This window comes from Cebus imitator, unplaced genomic scaffold (genome assembly GCF_001604975.1).
Source record: "Cebus imitator isolate Cc_AM_T3 unplaced genomic scaffold, Cebus_imitator-1.0 Scaffold285, whole genome shotgun sequence".
In the NCBI taxonomy this organism is placed as follows: Eukaryota; Metazoa; Chordata; class Mammalia; order Primates; family Cebidae; genus Cebus; species Cebus imitator.
Window position 1 is genome coordinate 666,129 of NW_016107600.1, and position 19,399 is coordinate 685,527.

At 52.5% G+C, this 19,399-nt stretch overlaps 1 protein-coding gene and 1 long non-coding RNA gene across 3 annotated transcripts; one reads left to right on the forward strand and one right to left on the reverse strand.

Annotated features, from left to right (window-relative positions):
- Nucleotides 1-285: 285 nt before the first annotated feature.
- Nucleotides 286-15,531, reverse strand: SPRYD3 (SPRY domain containing 3). The gene is made up of 11 exons (XM_017501780.2): nucleotides 15,404-15,531; nucleotides 13,200-13,346; nucleotides 11,903-11,978; nucleotides 11,274-11,398; nucleotides 10,827-10,962; nucleotides 9,507-9,692; nucleotides 4,096-4,245; nucleotides 3,616-3,673; nucleotides 2,257-2,376; nucleotides 1,998-2,170; nucleotides 286-1,651 (listed from the first exon to the last, which is right to left on the reverse strand). The coding sequence occupies exons 1-11, from the start codon at nucleotides 15,424-15,426 to the stop codon at nucleotides 1,517-1,519; spliced, it is 1,329 nt and encodes a 442-aa protein (XP_017357269.1). The 5' UTR covers nucleotides 15,427-15,531; the 3' UTR covers nucleotides 286-1,516.
- An 832-nt stretch (nucleotides 15,532-16,363) lies between these two features.
- On the forward strand, nucleotides 16,364-17,426 carry LOC108284874. 2 transcript variants are annotated; one of them, XR_005195934.1, is made up of 3 exons: nucleotides 16,364-16,400; nucleotides 16,894-17,211; nucleotides 17,390-17,426. It is a non-coding gene; the product is annotated as an uncharacterized LOC108284874 (long non-coding RNA). The 2 variants fall into 2 exon arrangements; XR_001817368.2 differs by lacking the exon at nucleotides 17,390-17,426 and having other exon boundaries at nucleotides 16,894-17,361.
- Nucleotides 17,427-19,399: the final 1,973 nt, after the last annotated feature.

The window sequence follows — 19,399 nt, forward strand, 5'->3', positions numbered from 1 at the left end:
ATCACATGAATAGGGGAAAAAAAGAGAGTCTATTTTTGTCTAATAATAAAGAATTTCTATAAACTTTAACTGAAATTGGAGTCAACCCTTATTTACAGGAAGGTCAAACCCTCATCTCCCAGGGGACGTATCTGTACTTCCTGGGGCATCCCAGGGCCCAGGCCTCTAGCCAGGTCCATGGAACATATGATTCCCATCTCCCCACAAGCAAGCTGCCCTCGGCTGCCCCCATCCGGCAGTCCTGTTCCTAGCCCTGCGGATTGGAAAGGCTCCTGGTTCCAGCCATACTGACAAATATGGAAACTCCATCTTTATTGGCTGTATAAACATCTCTGGTCTGTACATACATTTCATACATCATAGGGTAGGGCCTGAAGCAAGGGCCAAAGGGAGGCCCAGCAGCACAACAGCTCACCTGCTTTCCCCATAGCCCTACCCGCTCTGTGCAAACCAAGGCCAACAGCTCCTGCTCCCTCTTCCTCCCTGGAGAAGTCACTGTTATGGGGAGGGGGTCAGGGGTCGAGGGGTTAGAAGGAGATAGAGGGCTTGGTGGAGAGGACACATGTAAGTGCTAGAATCAACCACTGAAGCAAAACAGGCAACTGGCACAAGCAGCAAGCTGGGGCACGGGACGGGGCAGGAAAAGGGGAGGGAGTGGCCACACTGCCCTGGTTAAGGCTCTGGAGTCTTGTCCTCACCCTGGCGGGGGAGACAGGCCCCAGAGCCTCAGCCCCCGGTTCCCAGGAGCTAGGGACATGGGTGGCATAGGTAAGGAAAGGATGAAGGGGAGAAAGGCGTGAAGGCCTCAGGGCCCTATCACCTCACAGCCCCTCTCTCTTAAACATGCAACAGCCACCCACCCATGCGGGTCCAGGTATGGGGAGCCAGAGATGCAGATTCTCTGCAGGTGCCTGAGCAGGCTGGGGTGGGGAGCCAGTTCTCGAGGGAAAGAATGGAGAGCCTGGAGGAGTCTTCTTGGGGCAGCAGCTAGTGAAAGGACAGAGAGGGCCAAAGAGCAGCCCCTAGCCCTGCCAGGGGTATGACAGCAGCAACTGGTTCACATAACCAGGACAGAAAACAAAAAAGAGGAATTCAAGGAGAAATACTGCAGTGAGTAGGGGAGGGGGCTGTCTACTCCACCCTCTACAAAGCATCATGCCCAAATAGCAGCTGAGAGAAGGTGCTCACGCCTCTCCACCCACAAGGGGCCAGTAAGGGAAAGGCGGACCCAGAAGCCCGCTGACTAAAGCGAGTGGGACCACCCACATACCAACATCATTCTTTGGGTCCATTCCTGTCCAACCAGGGACTCAGGCCCACGGACTGACAACAGTGGCAACACCAAGTCAGAAACATGGGCACAGAGAAGCATGACAGGGGCCTGAGCCGGTAGGGGCAGAGTGACCACACACCTCCAGGTGCCTCCTGGGCAAACGAATCCTCTGGGAGTCAGGAACTGGGTGCCTGCTCCAGCAGAGGGTGAGTAGGGAGAAGGGGCAGGTCTGGAAGGGAGGCCCTAGCCACTCAAGGGGTGCAGATCTACTTTGACTTTCTCCCCACAGCTTAGCATTCCAATGGTGGGGAAGAAGCCTCCAGAAGGAACAACAGCATCCTTCTTCCCAATGATCTTGCCATTTCGAGTGAAGAAAACCTGGGGAGGAGGTGGGGAGAAAAATGGAGCAGGCAGGCTCTGGTCTCTTCTCTGAGGATGCTGGAGCTCCACAGGCCTGAACCCAATCACCCCAACTTCCAGAGAGGCTGGAGAGGGGCAGTTAGGGGGATATGGGAAGTGACCACCAGAGGGTGTGCTGAGGCTGGAAAACAGCATCCCAAGACCGTCTCCCCATCTAAGCAGCCCCTGGTGCTCAGAACACCTTCTGGGCAGCATCAGAGCTTCCCATCTTTCCCACCCTGGCTCTGAGTTCTATTCCCCACTAATACCCAGCCTTTGCCCAGACCCAAGAACCCTGGTCCCACCCCAAACTCTGCCTACTCACCACCACCTTCCTGCCCTCATGCTCCGGCTCTATCTCTTCTCCATCCTCTTCCTCTTCCTCTTCCTCCTCTTCCTCTTCCCCTTCCTGGTGCAGGTACATGACATTCCGGACGTTCCGGACAGCCCGGGCAGTCGGAGACAGGATCACTGTGTCACAACTGTCATCACTGTCCCCTAGGAGACCAGGAAACCTGAGTTCCTGTGGTATCCTTCCACCCTCTGCCCCAAGCATCCTGGCTGGCCACCCCCACCGCACTCACCCTCACTGTCCAAAATGTAGTCCCGGGGGAACATGATTCCACAGCCCATGATGTCCCCTTTGTAACAGCGTGGCCCAAAGGGGTCCCCCACACCGCTGCCATGGAAGATCTTCCCGTCGTCTGTTGGAGGGAGGGGAGAGGACACACACTTGAAGAAGGAGGGCTGACGCTATACCCCTAGAGCGGCCCTGTGAAGCTGAACACTTCCCACCCCTTAGAGGAAGGGAAGTGTCAGGATGGAACAAAGATGGAGAGAGAGGCTGGGGCGGTGGCTCATGCCTGGAATCCCAGGACTTTGGAGGCCGAGGCGGGTAGATCACCTCAAGTCAGGAGTTCAAGACCACCCTGGCCAACAGGTAAAACATCTCCACTAAAAATACAAAAGCTAGCTGGGCATGGTGGTATGTGCCTGTAATCTAAGACACTGGGGAGGCTGAGGCAGGAGAATCACTTGAACCTGGGAGGCAGAGGTTGCAGTGAGCCGACACTGCGCCACTGCATTCCAGTCTAGACAACAGAGCGAGACTCGGTCTCAAAAAAAAAAGGAGAGATGTGGGAAGGGGGCATCAGATAAAATAAAGAGATGTAAAGTCCATGCGCTCAAGGGGGTAAGGGGGAAACTCCCTCAGGAAGGGAGTCAGAGGAGGGGGCCCTAAGGAAGGAAGGAGCACACAGGGAGGGCAGGCGGGGGGAAGTGGGTTGGGAAACTCTGGGCTCATTTTCTTCTACGAAAGCCCTAGGCCAGGTGCAGTGGCTCACACCTATAACCCCAGAAATTTGGGAGGCCGAGGCGGGCAGATCACTTAAGGTCAGGAGTTCGAGACCAGCCTGACCAACATGGAGAAACCCCGTCTCTATTAAAAATACAAAATAAGCTCGGCATGGTGGCACATGTCTGGAAGTCCCAGCTACTTGGGAGGCCAAGGCAGGAGAATAGCTTGAACACGGGAGGTGGAGGTTTAGGTGAGCCGAGATCACACCATTGCACTCCAGCCTGGGCAACAAGAGTGAAAAAAAAAAAGAAAGCCCTAAATGAAACCGAGCAGTGAAAAAAAAAGAGAATGAGGAATCTGCAGGATCTGCAGGAAAGGCACAGAGGTGGCCAGCGCAGAGGCCTGGAATGTCCCATCTGGGCCCAGATCTCCCTCCCCTGTCCTGCTCCCCTGGTTTCCAGAGCTGGGAGGAAAACACAAATGAGGAAGCACTAGCGATTTCGGAATGGGGCAGCGGAGGGGTGTGGTCAGCCAGCAGCAGGCACAGAGCAAGGCCATTTGTGAGGGGCCAGGAGAGGGGAAAGTGGATGTCCCTATGCCTCCATTCTTCCACCATCCCATCTTTCCCAGGCAGTCCAATATTCACCTGCATGATAAGCCACAGACCCTCTGCTCCAGCCAGGATGCCTGTTCTTGGGATAGTCCTGCACCAAGAAGAAAAAAGAAAATCTATAGTCCCATGCACAAATAAGAGGACAGGAGAGAGTCGCGAGCGGCTTCTGAATCTCTGGAACAGGCCACAACCCAGACAGTGCCCTACAGGCACTGCAGCTTCAGGGAAACCAAGGAGAGTGAGGAAAGTATTAGTCAAGCATTTAAGGCCAGAACCACCGCATGCCCCACTCCCCCCAGCTAGGCCTCAGTGTGTGGTGCAGTCACGACCTGTCTCAGGTCCTCAGTCACATGGGGTCTGTACTCTTACACAGCAGCTACATACAGCTGTGTTCTGTCTCAGCTTAGCACCCTCCCTCCAAAGCCTGGCTTCCCCCAAGAGCTTCCTGGCACTGCCCAACAGCCCCAGACCTGAGCAACTCCATAGGCAAAAAAGCTCAGCCCTTGTGCCCACCTTCCGTGCCAGCCCCAGGGCGATGTAGCATTTCTCTCCAGGGTCCACGATCTCCACCTCGAAGTAGTGGCTGCGGGTACTGAGTGGGTGCCGCGCCTGGGCCAGCCCCACATCCACGATGCTTTTGCCCTTCCCTAAGTACTCCAGTAGCTGTGGGGGAAGAGCCAGATGGGTGTCAGGAGACAGGCTGACACCACCCTGGAAACCTGGGCCCAAGGCAGTCTGGGTCCCACTTTCCCAGGTCTGACAAAAACTCCTAGCTGAAAGAGAAAGAATCCAAGAGGTACAATGTGGCCCCAAAGTTCTAGGCCAGCATGGAAGAGCAGGATGCGGGGGGAGGCAAAGGGGAGAGCATAAGCAGGGGGAGCCCCTTGCTGAATGCACCCCCCGCCAACGCTTTCTGGGAGGCCAGGGAAAGCGGCATAGCAAGGGGATCAGCACACCAGAGGGCTCTAGCTGCATCCTTGCCCTGCTGAAGAGCCCTGCAGCCTGTCCTGCTGGGAAAGGTCCGCCCAGGGTCCCGAAACAGGGGAAAGAGGAAGCAAGACCAGGCTGAGAGGAAACTTGACAACTTTCTCGGGGGCCTAATGGGGACAGGGAAGATGCAGAAGTTAGGTGCCAAGCCCAGATATTCAGGGCAAGGGGGTGAGCTCAGAAGCCAATTCTGCCTGGGATGGGCCTTTCATAATTTCTCAAGGTCCTTGTTTTATTTGGCTGTTAACACAGCTGTTCTTAGCTGGGTCAGGGAGGTGTTGAGGGGAGCCCAGGGACCCAGAATGCCCAGCTGTACTCCCTCACTTCATGTGAGGGAGGGAAGAGGTCAAAATGAAGACAGACAGGCTTAGCTGTTCGCAGCCCCTCACTGCTCATTCGGGCTGGAGTAGGGGCATGGAGGTAGAAGAGGGGAGATGACTGATGGGTTCTTGGGGCTCTCCAGTCCCACAATGGTCCTGCCTGGGCACGATGGGGCGGCAGCCCCCAATCTGGGAGGATTTATTTGTCAGTTGTCATGGTAATAGTGATGACTCAACCCCATCCCCTCTTTTCCCCACCCTCAGCATCACCTGGGATTCCTTAATCCCCTTTTAATTAGCCCAACTGCTCCTCAAGACTTTCTTCTACCCTCCCACCCCTGCAGCCCTGAAGAAACATGCTGCCTGGGGACCTCCTCCATGTCTCCCTGACAAGCTTTGGGACACCAGCCTCTCACCTCTCACCTCTCACAGACTCCTGCCTGAACAGGAAAGGAATGATGCCCGCCTGCACCAGCACAGAAGCCTGTGCGTGTCTCCAGCAGAGGCTGCTCCCACACCCCGACTCCCCGCTTCAAATGGCCAGCTGCTTGGCTCAGGGGCTTAGAGCGGGGTGCCACTAACCCCTTCTGAGAGCAGGACCAGAGGGGCTTGGTGCCCTTCTCAGCCCTGGATCCCCAAAGCCCTGCCACCTCAAGTGCATCCTTCTCTCCTCTCCAAAGATGACTGGGGATGGATGAGGGGAAAGCCAGCATGCAGGGGAGACCACCTAAGCCCATCCAGCCCCAAGGCCACACTGTTTGAATTCTGTTCATGGTGTATTCTCTGCTCAGTCTGGGTTCCCTCCCTGCATCTCTCCCCAGCAAGCCAGGAGGGGTGTGGCTGGATGCACATTAACTAGTTTAGACTCCACCCAGGCAGAGCAGCCCCCAGCCCACCCTCTCCACCCAGCACTGCAGAACTGGGTGGGGGACACCACAGCTGCCCTTGACCCATTCTATCCAACTGGCCTAAGTATAGGAAACACTGTGTTCATTTCCAGAGCCAAAAGACAGCCGATCCCGATCTGATCCTTGGGAAATACCCGCCCAGCCCTTCCCTTTGCCTCAACCCAGAAGACGACAGCTGCTGCACTTCTGTCTCCGGATGGGGTGGGGGTGCTTTCCCATGCTAAAAGCCAGAACAGACTGCCCCAACCTGGGTCTCTAAAACCCACTATCCACCTGCCATCTGTACAACACTTCAGATAGAATGCTGACATCCTGGACAACTAGGTACCCGTACAGTGTACAGGTGAGCCCTCTTCAGAGGGGACCACCCAGCCCTCATAGTGAAAGCCATCCATTCTCCTGCTCCTGGGCAAAGATCCCCCAACACCTCCTGAGCCTTCCCAAAGAACTCAGAGGGGTGGGAGTGGAGGGAGTATTTGGCCTCCCTGACAGATTTTTTCTTGAATACGTTTCTCTGCCTCCTTGGCCTACAGCTGTTAGAAACCTAGAGGAGGAGCGAAGGTTAACCCGTTAGGACCTTGATGCTGGTCCCTCAATCTGTGCCTCAGAATCCAACAGACCTGGGTTCAAATTCTAACTCCTGTGACTTAATAGCCACTAACCTCAGGCAAATGGCATTCATCTCTTTAAGTCTTGGTTTCTTCAACAGTAAAATCAGGATAAAATTACCTGAATTTCCAAAAACATTGGGGGAAGACTCAATGAAGTGACCAACACACATTGCTGCCTCTCCCTAAATCCAGAAATGGGGTTACACAGGAACTGCCAGTCACAAACAAGGAAATGACCTTTCATCTTAGCTCTTACTTCCAACAACAATAGTCCCTTAGGCCAACTAGGACAATGACCACTCCCCAGACGACTCTACCCTATATGCCCGCCTCTCAAACAATGTCCAGTCAACAGAAATGTGCCTCTGTGTTTTTGGTGGGGGAAGAGGGAGCCCTTTCTTTGGGTCTCTCTCCCAATACATACCCACCACCAAAGCCCCAAGACACCAAAGAGGTGACTCAGTGCCACAGAGTGGCGGCTGCAGATCAGAGTGTGGACAGCTTCCTGTACTCCACACCCTCCCTCTACCAGCGCCTTCCCAGCCTCTTCTCCCCTGCTGGTATCCCCCCCTCCTCCTCTTGCCAGCAGAGACCCTAATCTCTCTTGACAGCGGCAAGGAAGGTCTCAGTGCCCTGAAGTCCCAGAAGCAACTGAAACAGGAACCAAGTACACACTCTCCTCTGGCCAGCTCAGGCCCCATCACAGCCTCCTTCTGGGCTGGGTCTGGGGAGGACCCCTGGCAGGGTGGGGCCTCATTCGCCACCCTGTGTGTACCAAAGCTGTTGTCTCTGTCACCAAGGAGTTGTCAGAGGAGCTGTGAACAGGGCACAAACACAGAATGGGTCGAATCCCCTAGCTGTATCTACTGCCCCCAGCCCCCTCCCATATTACCTCACTTTGCAAGGCCTCGGGGCAGGGATAAGGCCAAAGGCAACACTCCCATCCCTGAGCAAGTGCCCTAGCAATTCCTCAACCCCTCAGAACTCTGGGGAGGTGGACTCTTTAAGGAGGGGAAACAGGCCACAGAAGGCAGGGGAAGAATTCCATTCAAGAAAGGGCCAGGTCTGTCTATATCCAGAGACTCAAATCTAACAAGTGTTGCGGTCTGGTGCAGTGGCTCATGCCAGCAATCCCAGCAATTGGCTGAAGTGAGCCAGCACTCCAGTCTGGGTGGCAGGGTGAGAACCTGTCTCAAAAAAAAAAAAAAAAACCCAAAAACAAAAATAGGAAGTTGGCATGAGTGGAAGAAAGCACATGTCCCTTAGGAGGCTTATCCTCAAGTTGGCCCCAGAGGAATGAGTGCCCCAGTAAGGGTATTCCCACCCTGCCTCTCGGCCCAAGCTGGGGTGAGGCTCTGAGAGAAGGGCCCAATTCAAAAGCTAATGTCTAAAAAAGAAAAATACTCTTTTTTTTTTTTTTTTGAGACGGAGTTTTGCCCTTGTTACCCAGGCTGGAGTGCAATGGCGCGATCTCAGCTCACCGCAACCTCCGCCTCCCGGGTTCAGGCAATTCTCCTGCCTCAGCCTCCTGAGTAGCTGGGATTACAGGCATGCGTCACCATGCCCAGCTAATTTTTTGTAGTTTTTAGTAGAGATGGGGTTTCACCTTGTTGACCAGGATGGTCTTGATCTGTTGACCTCGTGATCCACCCGCCTCGGCCTCCCAAAGTGCTGGGATTACAGGCGTGAGCCACCGCGCCCGCCCGAGAAAAATACTCTTAAGTAAGTGGCCTGAAGGTGTTGGGGGGAGAGTGGAGAGGAAGGAAGGCTATTTATAAATGTCTACAGGATTCTGCATCAATTAGAAAAGATTGCCTGGGTGGAGCTGGGAGCAGACTGGGGACAGGTCCAGGCAGAGAAAGGATGCCAGGAAAAAACTCTTGAGGAGAGGTCAGAGATGAGAGCTAGAACATCAGCCCCAAGCTTAACTCTATAGACGCTGTCAGAATGATGGTAGACGGAGGGAATAAAAGGAAAGATGTGAAAGTCACGGAGTGGGCATCTGAGGCCTCCTGACCCTAGGCTGCTGCAGCCTGGGACCCCAATGCCAGAAGGGGTGCAGAGTGTCAGAAGCAGCAGGATAGCACACTTTCTGCCATTTTCCCTGAGCTCCACTCCACCAGGGAGGCCTGGCTCCTAATCCACTCCCACCCCCCACTGCTTCTGTTTTGTTATCAAAGACTGAGTTGAAAACAGCCTGGGTTGGGGTGGAAAGGCCAGAGAGTGGAGAAAAAGGCCACACCAGGGGCAAGGGGGTAGCAGAGGGACAATTCGAGGTGGGAGGGCTGAGCAGCCACTGGAGGTCAGGGCCACATCCTGGACTTGGCGTCCATTCACTAGCAATGCAGCACAGTGTATTGGGGCAGATAAGAAGAATTTCCCTTTCTCAAGGTTCACTCGTTTCCCAACAAAACTTAAAATCCCGGAAGAATTTCCCCTTTTCAAGGTCCACACACTTCCCAAAGAAGCTTAAAATCCATACTAAAGCAGGTATGAGGAAAAGATAAATGAAGCAAGCTTTGGAGGTGCAAGGATGCTCACTGAATCTTCACCTGCCTCCATTCTCATCCTCTATAAAATGCAGGGATAAGACAACAGAGACTGACATTGACGCTTCCTCAAAAAAGATGGCTGAGAACCTTCTACCACATGTGTGGGGCTTCTGACCACACCTGCCCCACAGCACTTTTAATGAAAAGCCTGGGCCAGCTGAGCTGGGATCAAGCCAAAAGGGCAATCCAGGCATTTTGCCTGCAGATCAGCCACCAGCCCCTCAAAGGCAGGTATGCAAGGCCACGGAAGACACCAGAAGCTGAAGGAACCAAAATAAGGCGAAGCAGAACTACTTGTTCCCAAGGTCAAACCACTAACCTGAGTTCCCTAATGAGGCGGAAGTGAAGAAAAGGGAACCCGTGCTAAAGAAAACCTAGATCTAGACTCCAGGACTCACATCAAGAGCTCAGGCTATCCTACAGAACCCCACACGGACACTGTCCCGACTCCCCATTCCCAGCAATTCAGACATGACCATGTGCCCACAGGTGTTCTGCCCAGCCTCCTCTGTCCCAGCCCCTCCCACCCTCCCACTCGCTACTTACAGTCCCACAGACTCTGACATCATGTAGCCGGCCCCATTCGTCCTCGTAACTGTCCACCATCATGACACTGTCGTCCTCGCGGCCCAGCTCAGCATTGAGGTGCAGCCGCACCTCCTCACCCAGGGAGTGCATGCCCACTGCTGGGAACAGCCCATCCGGGGACATGGGCATGATGGTAGAGCCCACCTGCAGCAGAGGGAGAGACGGAGCTGCCACCTGGCTCACTTTTCCATAGCCCACCTAATTCTCACAAGGGTACTTTTTTTTTTTTTTTTTTGAGACGGAGTTTCACTCATGTTACCCAGGCTGGAGTGCAATGGCGCGATCTCGGCTCACCGCAACCTCCGCCTCCTGGGTTCAGGCAATTCTCCTGCCTCAGCCTCCTGAGTAGCTGGGATTACAGGCACGCGCCACCATGCCCAGCTAATGTTTTGTATTTTTAGTAGAGACGGGGTTTCACCTTGTTGACCAGGATGGTCTCGATCTCTTGACCTCGTGATCCACCCGCCTCGGCCTCCCAAAGTGCTGGGATTACAGGCTTGAGCCACCGCGCCCGGCCAAGGGTACTTTTAAGATGATCACACACACACTGACAGATTTAAAAACAAAATAACCCAGAGGTGCAGAAAAGTTTACAAATGTGCTAAGTACTCCTGGCCAAGCAAGGTATCTACGGAGCTAAAAGACAAACACGTCTCCTGACTTGCTGCCAAATACATTCAGTACGTGTGCTGGACAGGAGAGTGCTGAGGCGCAGATGCTAAGGCAGCAGGACCCTCGGCCAAGGCCTGAGAACCAGTTTCCAAGCGGGGAGATGGAGTGGGATAGAAGGAAGAGAGCCGCCTGTCTCCCTCTTCTATTGGCTCCTGTCCCATCTCCTCACCATGCCTAGTCTCTCTCTGAAGAGGATAGGGAAAGATGTGAAACAAGGAAAACAGGACACAGAAAGGACATAGAGTACTCAAATCAAAACCCAAAGAGGACCTCCAGGCCATAATCTTCCCCCCTCTTTTATCTACTCAAAACCTTCCCCCAAATCACCCAGTTCTGTTCCCCACAATTCCTGCTCATCCTCTGCTCCACTAACTTGCCTCTCTCTGCCTGTTATCTGGGCAATGTCCCAGCTTCCTCTGGCCATGGGAAGTGTCTTCTCCTACACCCAGGAGACTTCAGGAGAATCTGAGACTGGACTGGAGGAGATGGGAACACAGTGCAAGGGTCCCTGGGCAAGCGCCAGTCAGCAGACTCTTTCTAATCACTGCCCACAAATCCTTGGGCAGATTTCAGCCACGTAAATCCCACCCAGGATTTCCCACTCACCCGCTTCCCATTTTTGGTGAAGAAGATCTGGGCAGTCTGCACATCAAAGGACACAGGCTCAATGCCACAACCAATCCGGTCCCCAGAGTTGCACTTTGACCCAAACTGGCGGCCCTTGGCTCGACCATTGTACAGCCTGCAGACAGAGTAGCACAGACAGACAACCCGAGCCTGGCCTCCCAACCTCCCCCGAGCACTGACAGCAGAGGCCTTGTCCTCATCTTGCCGCTCCTGGTCACTGTGATGGTACCCACTTATGTCCTGGCGTGGGCATCACCCTCCGCTCCAATCTGTAAGCCTTCAAGGGTAACTGCCAGGCCACCTCCCTGTCCTGACCAGAAAAGTCTATCAAACACCCAATGGGAAAAGCCACCCTGAGGTAGTTCTTCAGATCTAAGGTTCCCAAATCCATAGGAAAAGGGCCAGGTTGCACAGGAGGCAACTCACTTGCCATCATCAGCATGGTAGGCTACAGAGTCAGGCAACCAGCCAGGCTGGTGATCCAAGCTGTAGTACTGAGGGACCAGCCCCACAGCAATGGTGCCTCGAACTCCACTGTCCACAATAGACACCTGGAGAGAAGAGAGCAGGGCACAGTCAGCAGGGCTGGGAAATGGGATGAATTGCTGGGGATAGGGGAAGGGGACTTAAGAGGTTAAAGGGGCTGAGGCTCAAAGAGACAAAGGACAAGGAATCAGAAAAAAGGATACTCAGTGGGGGAACTGGGGAGAGTACATGCCTATTTCACTTAGAAAATTAATTCCAAGCTTTGGAGAAAGATAGGAGATCGTGCTATATGGTGGCTTTGGGTTAGGGGATGTAAGTCAAGGTTTGGGATATGGGTCAAAGTCTACCTAGGTAAGGGGCAGGAGAGAAGGGACAGGGTGACAGGTCTTCAGGGCACCTATCTCTCAAATGAGGGGCCATGCTGTCCTGCACCTTTTTCCCAGCAACAGGACAGCCCTGATGAAAAATTAAAAGGCCCAGGTCATGCACCTAGTAAAGGAGCTCTTTGGGGCTTAATGATCTCACCCCTGAGCTCACTCCCTGCTCTGCCCACCCACTGCCTTCATCACCTCAAAATAATTGCTGTCCTTGGTCAGGGGTCGAGAAGCCACGTAGCAGCCAACTTCACCAGAGTTTCCATGGTAACTGAAGGAGGAATGAGGGGGGAGTTCTGTTAGCAGCCTAGCCTAAGAGTAGGGGGAGAGCCCCAGCATCTCCCACCCTTACCCTGCAAAGTAAGGTCACCTCACCCTACTCCTGTCGCAACCTCCAGCTGGAATCCAACCCATACCAGACCAGTGCAAACCTGGTTTCTTCGTTTCCAAGAGGAAAAGAATGTAGAGCCTCCCTTACTTGCCTATGAGAGGTCTCACAACCCTGTCTAACCTCAATCTCTCATGCTGCAGCTTCGGCCCTTTTCCTCTGGCTCTGTCCTCAGTGGAGCTGGAGAACGCTGGTCTCTATCCTCTGTACCAAAGCCCTTCACAGATTGGAAGACAGTGATTCAGTTCCCACTCCTCAGCTTTCTTGCCTCCAGCTAAACAGTACTACTTCCTTCCCCCTTCAGTGGAACTTTGTGAGAGCATGGGCTCAGAGGAGTCAGGGAAGGGGTTCAAGCCAGAAAAGAGGGAGGAAACACACACACAAACCAAGGGACTGGAAAGACACAGGAGGAGGTAGACAGGGTACACGACCGAACGGCCCTTCCCCAAACAGGAAATCCACTGCCTTTGAAACAGCCACTCTTCACTGGACCCAATCCCTGAGACAGAGGCAGGAGACTCAGGTACCCCACTGGAGTCTTCTCAAGAAAGCACCTGGGAAGCTCCTGAGACCCCAGCAGCCTCCTGTGTCTGACCCAGCTAGGACAGACCCTTGCTGGATTCCCTCCTTGCTGGATGAGGACAGAGCCACCCAGTGACAGAGGCAGAGGTGAGTGTAGGGATGGGCAACATGCACTGCTCCACTCAGAAAGGCCTCTGGGTGGGCAGATCACTTGAGGTCAGGAGTTCGAGATCTGCCTGGCCAACATGGTGAAACCCTGTCTCTACCAAAAATCTAAAAAAGTAGCTGTATATGGTGGTGCATACCTGTAATCCCAGCTACTTGGGAGGCTGAGGCAGGAGAATCGCTTGAACCCAGGAGGTAGAGGTTGCAGTGAGCTGAGATCACTCCACTGCACTCCAGCCTGGGCGACAGAGCGAGACTCTGTCTTAAAAAAAAAAAAGAAAAAGAAAGGCCTGTGGAGTCAAGAGCATCCCCACTTCCCAGTGCAGTGTACACAGTCCCCTTCTTCTGAACAAAACCCCTTTCATCTCTAAGATCTGCAACAGAAAAGAAAATGTGGAAGCATTCCCCTGAACTCACCTTAAAGTATCTCCATCTACAAGGATATGTTTGAACCTCTCCTGATATCGGAAAGCCCGGACCTCTCGAATCTCCCGGATCCTCCGGCGCCAATTCAGAAACCGGTAGTGCAGGTTGAGGTCATCCATCTTGTTCATGAGAACAAACCTGCCAAGGGGAGAAGGGGATTGAGGAGGAAGCAGGGCCCTAAGTAAAACACCTCAGCCTGTGTGACCCAGAATGTAGAGAAGGCACTGGCCTGGAGGCCAGCTGCCCAGATTAACCTTAACAATCCCTATCTTCATCCTTCCATTCAACAAACATTTACTGAGCTCCTACTATGCACACTCTTTTCAGTGCTAGGGATAGAGCTATGAACAAAATAGACAGGATTCCCATTCTCACAGGCTGGGAGGTAGACATGACAGGCAATAAACAGACATAATTTCAGGCATCGGAGAAAAGAACAGGGTGATATGATGAAGAATCTGGAGGGCCGGGCACAGTGGCTCATGCCTGTAATCCCAGCACTTTGGGAGGCCGAGGCGGGCGGATCACAAGGTCAAGAGATTGAGACCATCCTGGCCAACATGGTGAAACCCCATCTCTATGAGTAAAAAATAAAAATCTTAGCTGGGCGTGGTGGCACATGCCTGCTGTAGTCCCAGCTACTTGGGAGGCTGAGGCAGGAGAATCACTTGAACCCAGGAGGTGCAGGTTGCAGTGAGCCGAGATCTGACCACTGCACTCCAGCCTGGGAGACAGAGCAAGACTCCGTCTCAAAAAAAAGAAAAAAAAAAAAAAAAAAGAATCTGGAGGAGGCAGTGGACAGAGTGAGTCTCTCTGAGGAGGTGACATTTCAGTTGTAAAGGAACTAGGCATATGACAAGACAGGCATATTCCAGGCAGGAAGGACAACCGCAGGTCCTTGGGTGGAAGAGAGCTGGCATGGTAGAGAAACAGAAAAAAAGGCCCGGACAGCTGGTGTGTAGGGAATATGAGGGAGAATGTACACAATGAGAATAAGGCAGGAGTCAGATCAAGGCTATACTGACAGTGGTAAGGAATTTGGATTTTATTCCAAGATGGAAACCTCTGGAGAGTTGCAAGCAAGGAAATGCCATGACTGGCCAGATATGATGGCTCATACCTGCAATCCCAGCAACTTGGGGGGCTGAGGCAGGAGGATCACTTGAGGCCAGGACTTCGAGACCAGCCTGGGCAACATGGTGAGACCTTATCCCTACTAAAAATCAAAACAATGAGCCAGGAGTGGTGGTGTACATCTGTAGTCCTAGCTACTAAGGAGGCTGAGGATGGCTTGAGTCACAGTTTAAGGCTGCAGTGAGCTCTGATTGCACCATTGCACTCCAGCCTGGCTGACAGAGCAAGACCCTATCTCAAAAAAAATGCCATGAGCTTAATCAGTTCCTAAAGATCATTCCAGCTGCTGTCTGGAGAACTGATCACAAGAGGATCAAGAACAGATGTGGGCAAACAATTCGGAGGCTGTTGGCAGCAGTTCGGATGAGAAATGACATCCACTAAGATTAGGCAGCAGCGCAGATGGATGGAAGTGAGATGATGCAGGTATTTAAATAACCATCAGTGCCGACACATAAATGAATGGATTATTTTTCCTGGGAGCCAAAAGTGAGAAAGAGGTGAAACACTCTTACCTTCCCATTCCCCAAACCCTGGGACAGTGGTTTTCTCAAGGCCTCACATTGCCTTGCACACGGTGGGTGCTTAGGAAGCCTTGGCTCGGCTGAATTTGATCCCGGTGCGAAACATACGACTCTAATGCAGTAGCTACAACCCACCACGTGGCCCAGAAGAGTAGGCACCTGTGCAACAGACAGCCCTAAGATTCCACTCCAGGGCACTCAGCCAGGGTTCGACCCCAGGTACAAGCTGGTTGCCCAGACCCCACAGTCTTGGCACCGGCGAGTGGCGGCCCTACTGGGCCCTGTCTCCTCCCTGGGCACAGCCTGATCACTGAGATGAGACCCGGGAGCAGCGGGGCCCCAGCCTATCCATGTGCCTACGCCCAGTCTCCCCAGGCCCTGCACTGGGCCGAGGGTGCGCCGACGGAGGAAGCCTACTGACCAAGAGCGCAGGGCCCCGCCTCTGGCCTCGGAGCCCCCGCCCAGGACCCCCACCTCCCACGTCGGGCTCCGGGGAGATCCGAGGCCTCCGGGACCCCGCCCCTGATCCCCGCCTACCGGGGCCGCCGCGTCCTCCTCATCCATAGGCCTCTCAGCTCCGCACACAAGCTCTTTGGCCGCCGCCACCACACACATCCGGGTCCCCGCCTTTCCTTCGCCCCTCGAGGCCCGCCCCGCCCCCCCACCTAAGCCAATCAGCAACGGCCTCTGACAACGGGCAGCTGCAGGAGCCAATCGGAGGGCCCAGGCAGGGCGTGGGGCGCTGCCTGGTGCCCCGGGTACCTAGCGCGGGGCCGGGTCTGGTAAACCCTGCTGTCGATGGGGTGAGCGGAGTCGACGTGGCGGCGCGAACGCTGCTGGGTGACTGGGCGCCGCTGAGGCGGACTGGGGGCGGCTCCTGAGCGGCGCCAGGCGGGACTGGACGTGCGGAGGAGGTGGCCACGCTCGCACAAACGTTGCGAGTATTACTTGTGCCCTCGTTCCGTGCCAGACTTGGTGCCAAAAGCTCTACCAGAATGTCCATTTAATCCACCCTGCAGCCTTATGAAATAAATCTCATTATCTCCCTTTTACAGATGAGCCTGAGGCTGACCTCGATAGCTTGTGCGCTTAACTGTTACCGTGTGCTGTATACCCTCCCGAGCTCCGTTTCACGGCACCGCTCTCTCTTTAAGGCAAGAACGTTCCATTACAGGAGAGAACTTGGGTTGCGGAAGGCACAGTGGCACCAAGCGGCGTGCTGTGGAGGAACACAGGGGTTTTGGTAGACTGAAGGAAAGTTAGACTGGGGTCAGAATGCGAAGGGACGAAGACACTAACATTATTGAACACCTACTAAGCTGTGAACAAAATTCCCATTCTCACCTCTACTAAGGGGTGTCTACTGCCGTTCTGGGAGATTGGGCTCCTAGATCTCCTAGATAAGGACTTCCTTGCTCCTCTCTCATCGCCATATCTCTCTGTTCAGGACATAAAGATTCCCCTCCGGCCGGGCGTGGTGGCTCATGCCTGTAATCTAAGCACTTTGGAGGCCAAGGCGGGCGGATCACCTGAGGTCGGGAGTTCAAGACCAGCCTGACCAACATGGTGAAACCCCGTCTTTAAACAAAAAAGAAAGAAAGAAAGAAAGAAAGATTCCCCTCCTCTGTAGCACCTCATTTATTTATTTTCTTTTATTTATTTATTTTTTAAGCACTGTGGTTTGGAAGCACCTCATTTATAACACTTATTATTACCTCTTGCTTTTATTATTGGAGTCACTTGTGTATGTAGACCCGTCTCTGCTAGACTGTGAGCTCCTTCAGACCCCCGAGTCTTAGCACACTAAGGTACTCTAGAGTGTTGAGTGCAAGCAGAGCCATCATCTCACATACAGTAAATAGTGTTCACTCGGCATAATGGAAATGGGTGATGGGAATAGATGTAGATGGGAAACAGGGAAACCTGAATTAGAGCCCCTGTTCTATGTGACTAAAAGGTCAAGGTCTTGCTGTTCTCATCCCTAAACAAGAATGAGTGAAGTCTGTATTCTCTTAGCTCCCTTCCAGGCCCTGGGTGACTCAGTTCTGATTCGCTCTCTTCCAACTCGTCTCTGCCTCCTTCTGATTCCTCCATTGCTTCTCCTCTGCTCCTCCTCTTGTGTTATGAAAATACCTCAACCCTGAGCTCAGCTCTTCCCAAAGCCAGCAGAGAGAGACTATCTTAGGAGGCTGCCAGAGTCATGTTCATCCCAGACCAGGGCTCCTTCCAGAAACTAGCTTAGCTGGCTAGGGTCAGACATGGAGAGAAATGGCAGAAGAAAGTGTCTCCAAACTGTTACTGATGGTTGTGATTCCACTCGGGATTTCCCCATCTTTAAGTTCCAGGTGTGGGGCTGGCCGTTTTGGCAAATGCTGCATCCATTGGCAGGCCCAGGACCCAGTTGGTAATTTGTGCTTGGTGTCTACACGTATTTGAATAAACAACTTTATTGCCATATAACTGACATACAATAAACCATATATATTTAAGGTGTACAATTGATTCCTTTTTTTTTTTAATTAGAGACAAAGTCTCACTGTGTTACCCAGGCTAGTCTCAAACTCCTGAGCTCAAGCAATCCTCCCACCTCAGCCCCACAAAGTGCAAGGATTACAGATATGAGCCACTGCACTGGGCCAAGGTATACAATTTGATAAGCTATATAAACACCCATGAAAATGTCACCACATCCAAGATTGTGACCATATCATCATCATCCCTAAAAATTTCCTCATGCTCCTTTATAATCCCTTCCTCCCACTCTTTTTTTTTTTTTTTTTTTGAGACGGAGTTTCGCTCTTGTTACCCAGGCTGGAGTGCAATGGCGCGATCTCGGCTCACTGCAACCTCTGCCTCCCGGGTTCAGGCAATTCTCCTGCCTCAGCCTCCTGAGTAGCTGGGATTACAGGCACGCGCCACCATGCCCAGCTAATTTTTTGTATTTTTAGTAGAGACGGGGTTTCACCATGTTGACCAGGATGGTCTCGATCTCTTGACCTCGTGACCCACCCGCCTCGGCCTCCCAAAGTGCTGGGATTACAGGCGTGAGCCAACGCGCCCGGCCCTCCTACTCTTTTATCCCTAGGAACCACTAATCTGCTTTTTGAAACTTATTTATTTATTTATTTATTTATTTATTTAAGAAGGGGTTTCACCGTGTTGGTCAGGCTGGTCTTCAACTCCTGATCTCAGGTAATCTGCCCGTCTTGGCCTCCAAAGTGCTTGGATTACAGGCGTGAGCCACCACGCCCGGCCGAAACTTTTTTATTTTTTTGAGACAGAGTTTCTCTCTGTTGTCCAGGCTGGAATGCAATGGGACAATCTTGGCTCACTGCAACCTCCGACTCCTGGATTGAAGGGATTCTCCTGTCTCAGCCTCCTGAGTAGCTGGGATTACAGGCTCATGCCACAACTCCCAGCTAATTTTTATATTTTTAGTAGAGATGGGGTTTCACCATGTTGGCAAGGCTGGTCTCGAACTCCTGACCTCAGGTAATCTGCCTGCCTCACCTTCCCAATGTGCTAGAATTACAGGCATGAGCCACCACACCCAGCCCACTAATCTGCTTTTTGGTTACCAGCTTAGTTGGCATTTTCTAGAATTTTATATAAGTGAAATCATACAGTAAATGCTCTTTGGGGTGAGGTATATCTGGCTGCTTTTGTTCAGCATAATTACCTTAAGGGATTCATCCATGTTGTTCTTTGTATTAATAGTATTTATTTATTTATTTATTTAGGGGCAGGGTCTTGCTCTGTTGCTCAAGCTGGAGAGCGGTGGTGCGATCAAACTTACTGCAACCTCAAACTCCTGGCCTCCAGTGATCCTCCCACCTTGGCCTCTCGATCATCCCTTTTTACTGCTGAGTAGTATGCTATTGTTTGAATATATTACAGTGTATTTGTTCACTTGTTGATGGATATTTGGAGTTTTCCAGTTTTTGGGTATTACAAATAAAGCTACAGTGAATAATCATGTACAAGTCTTCATATGGACATATTTCATCTTCTTTCTTTTTTATTTTTATTTTTGAGACAGAGTCTAGCTCTGTTGCCAAGGCTGGAGTGCAGGGATGTGATCTCAGTTCACTGCAGCTTCTGCCTCCCGGGTTCAAGTGATTCTCTTACCTCAGCCTCCTGAGTAGCTGGTATTACAGGAACCCGCCACCATGCCCAGCTAATTTTTGTATTTTTAGTATAGACAGGGTTTCACTATGTTGGCTAGGCTGGTCTCGAACTCCTGACCTCATGATCTGCCCGTCTCGGCCTCCCAAAGTGCTGGGATTACAAGCATTAGCCACCATGCCTGGCCACCAGAAATCTTTTATCTATCAATCATTTTATTGATTCGTTTCTAACTTTTTTCCCTGTTTGTGCTGTTTATTTTTATTTTATTTTATTTTTTTTTGAGACGGAGCTTCGCTCTTGTTACCCAGGCTGGAGTGCAATGGCACGATCTCGGCTCACCGCAACCTCCGCCTCCCGGGTTCAAGCAATTCTCCTGCCTCAGCCTCCCGAGTAGCTGGGATTACA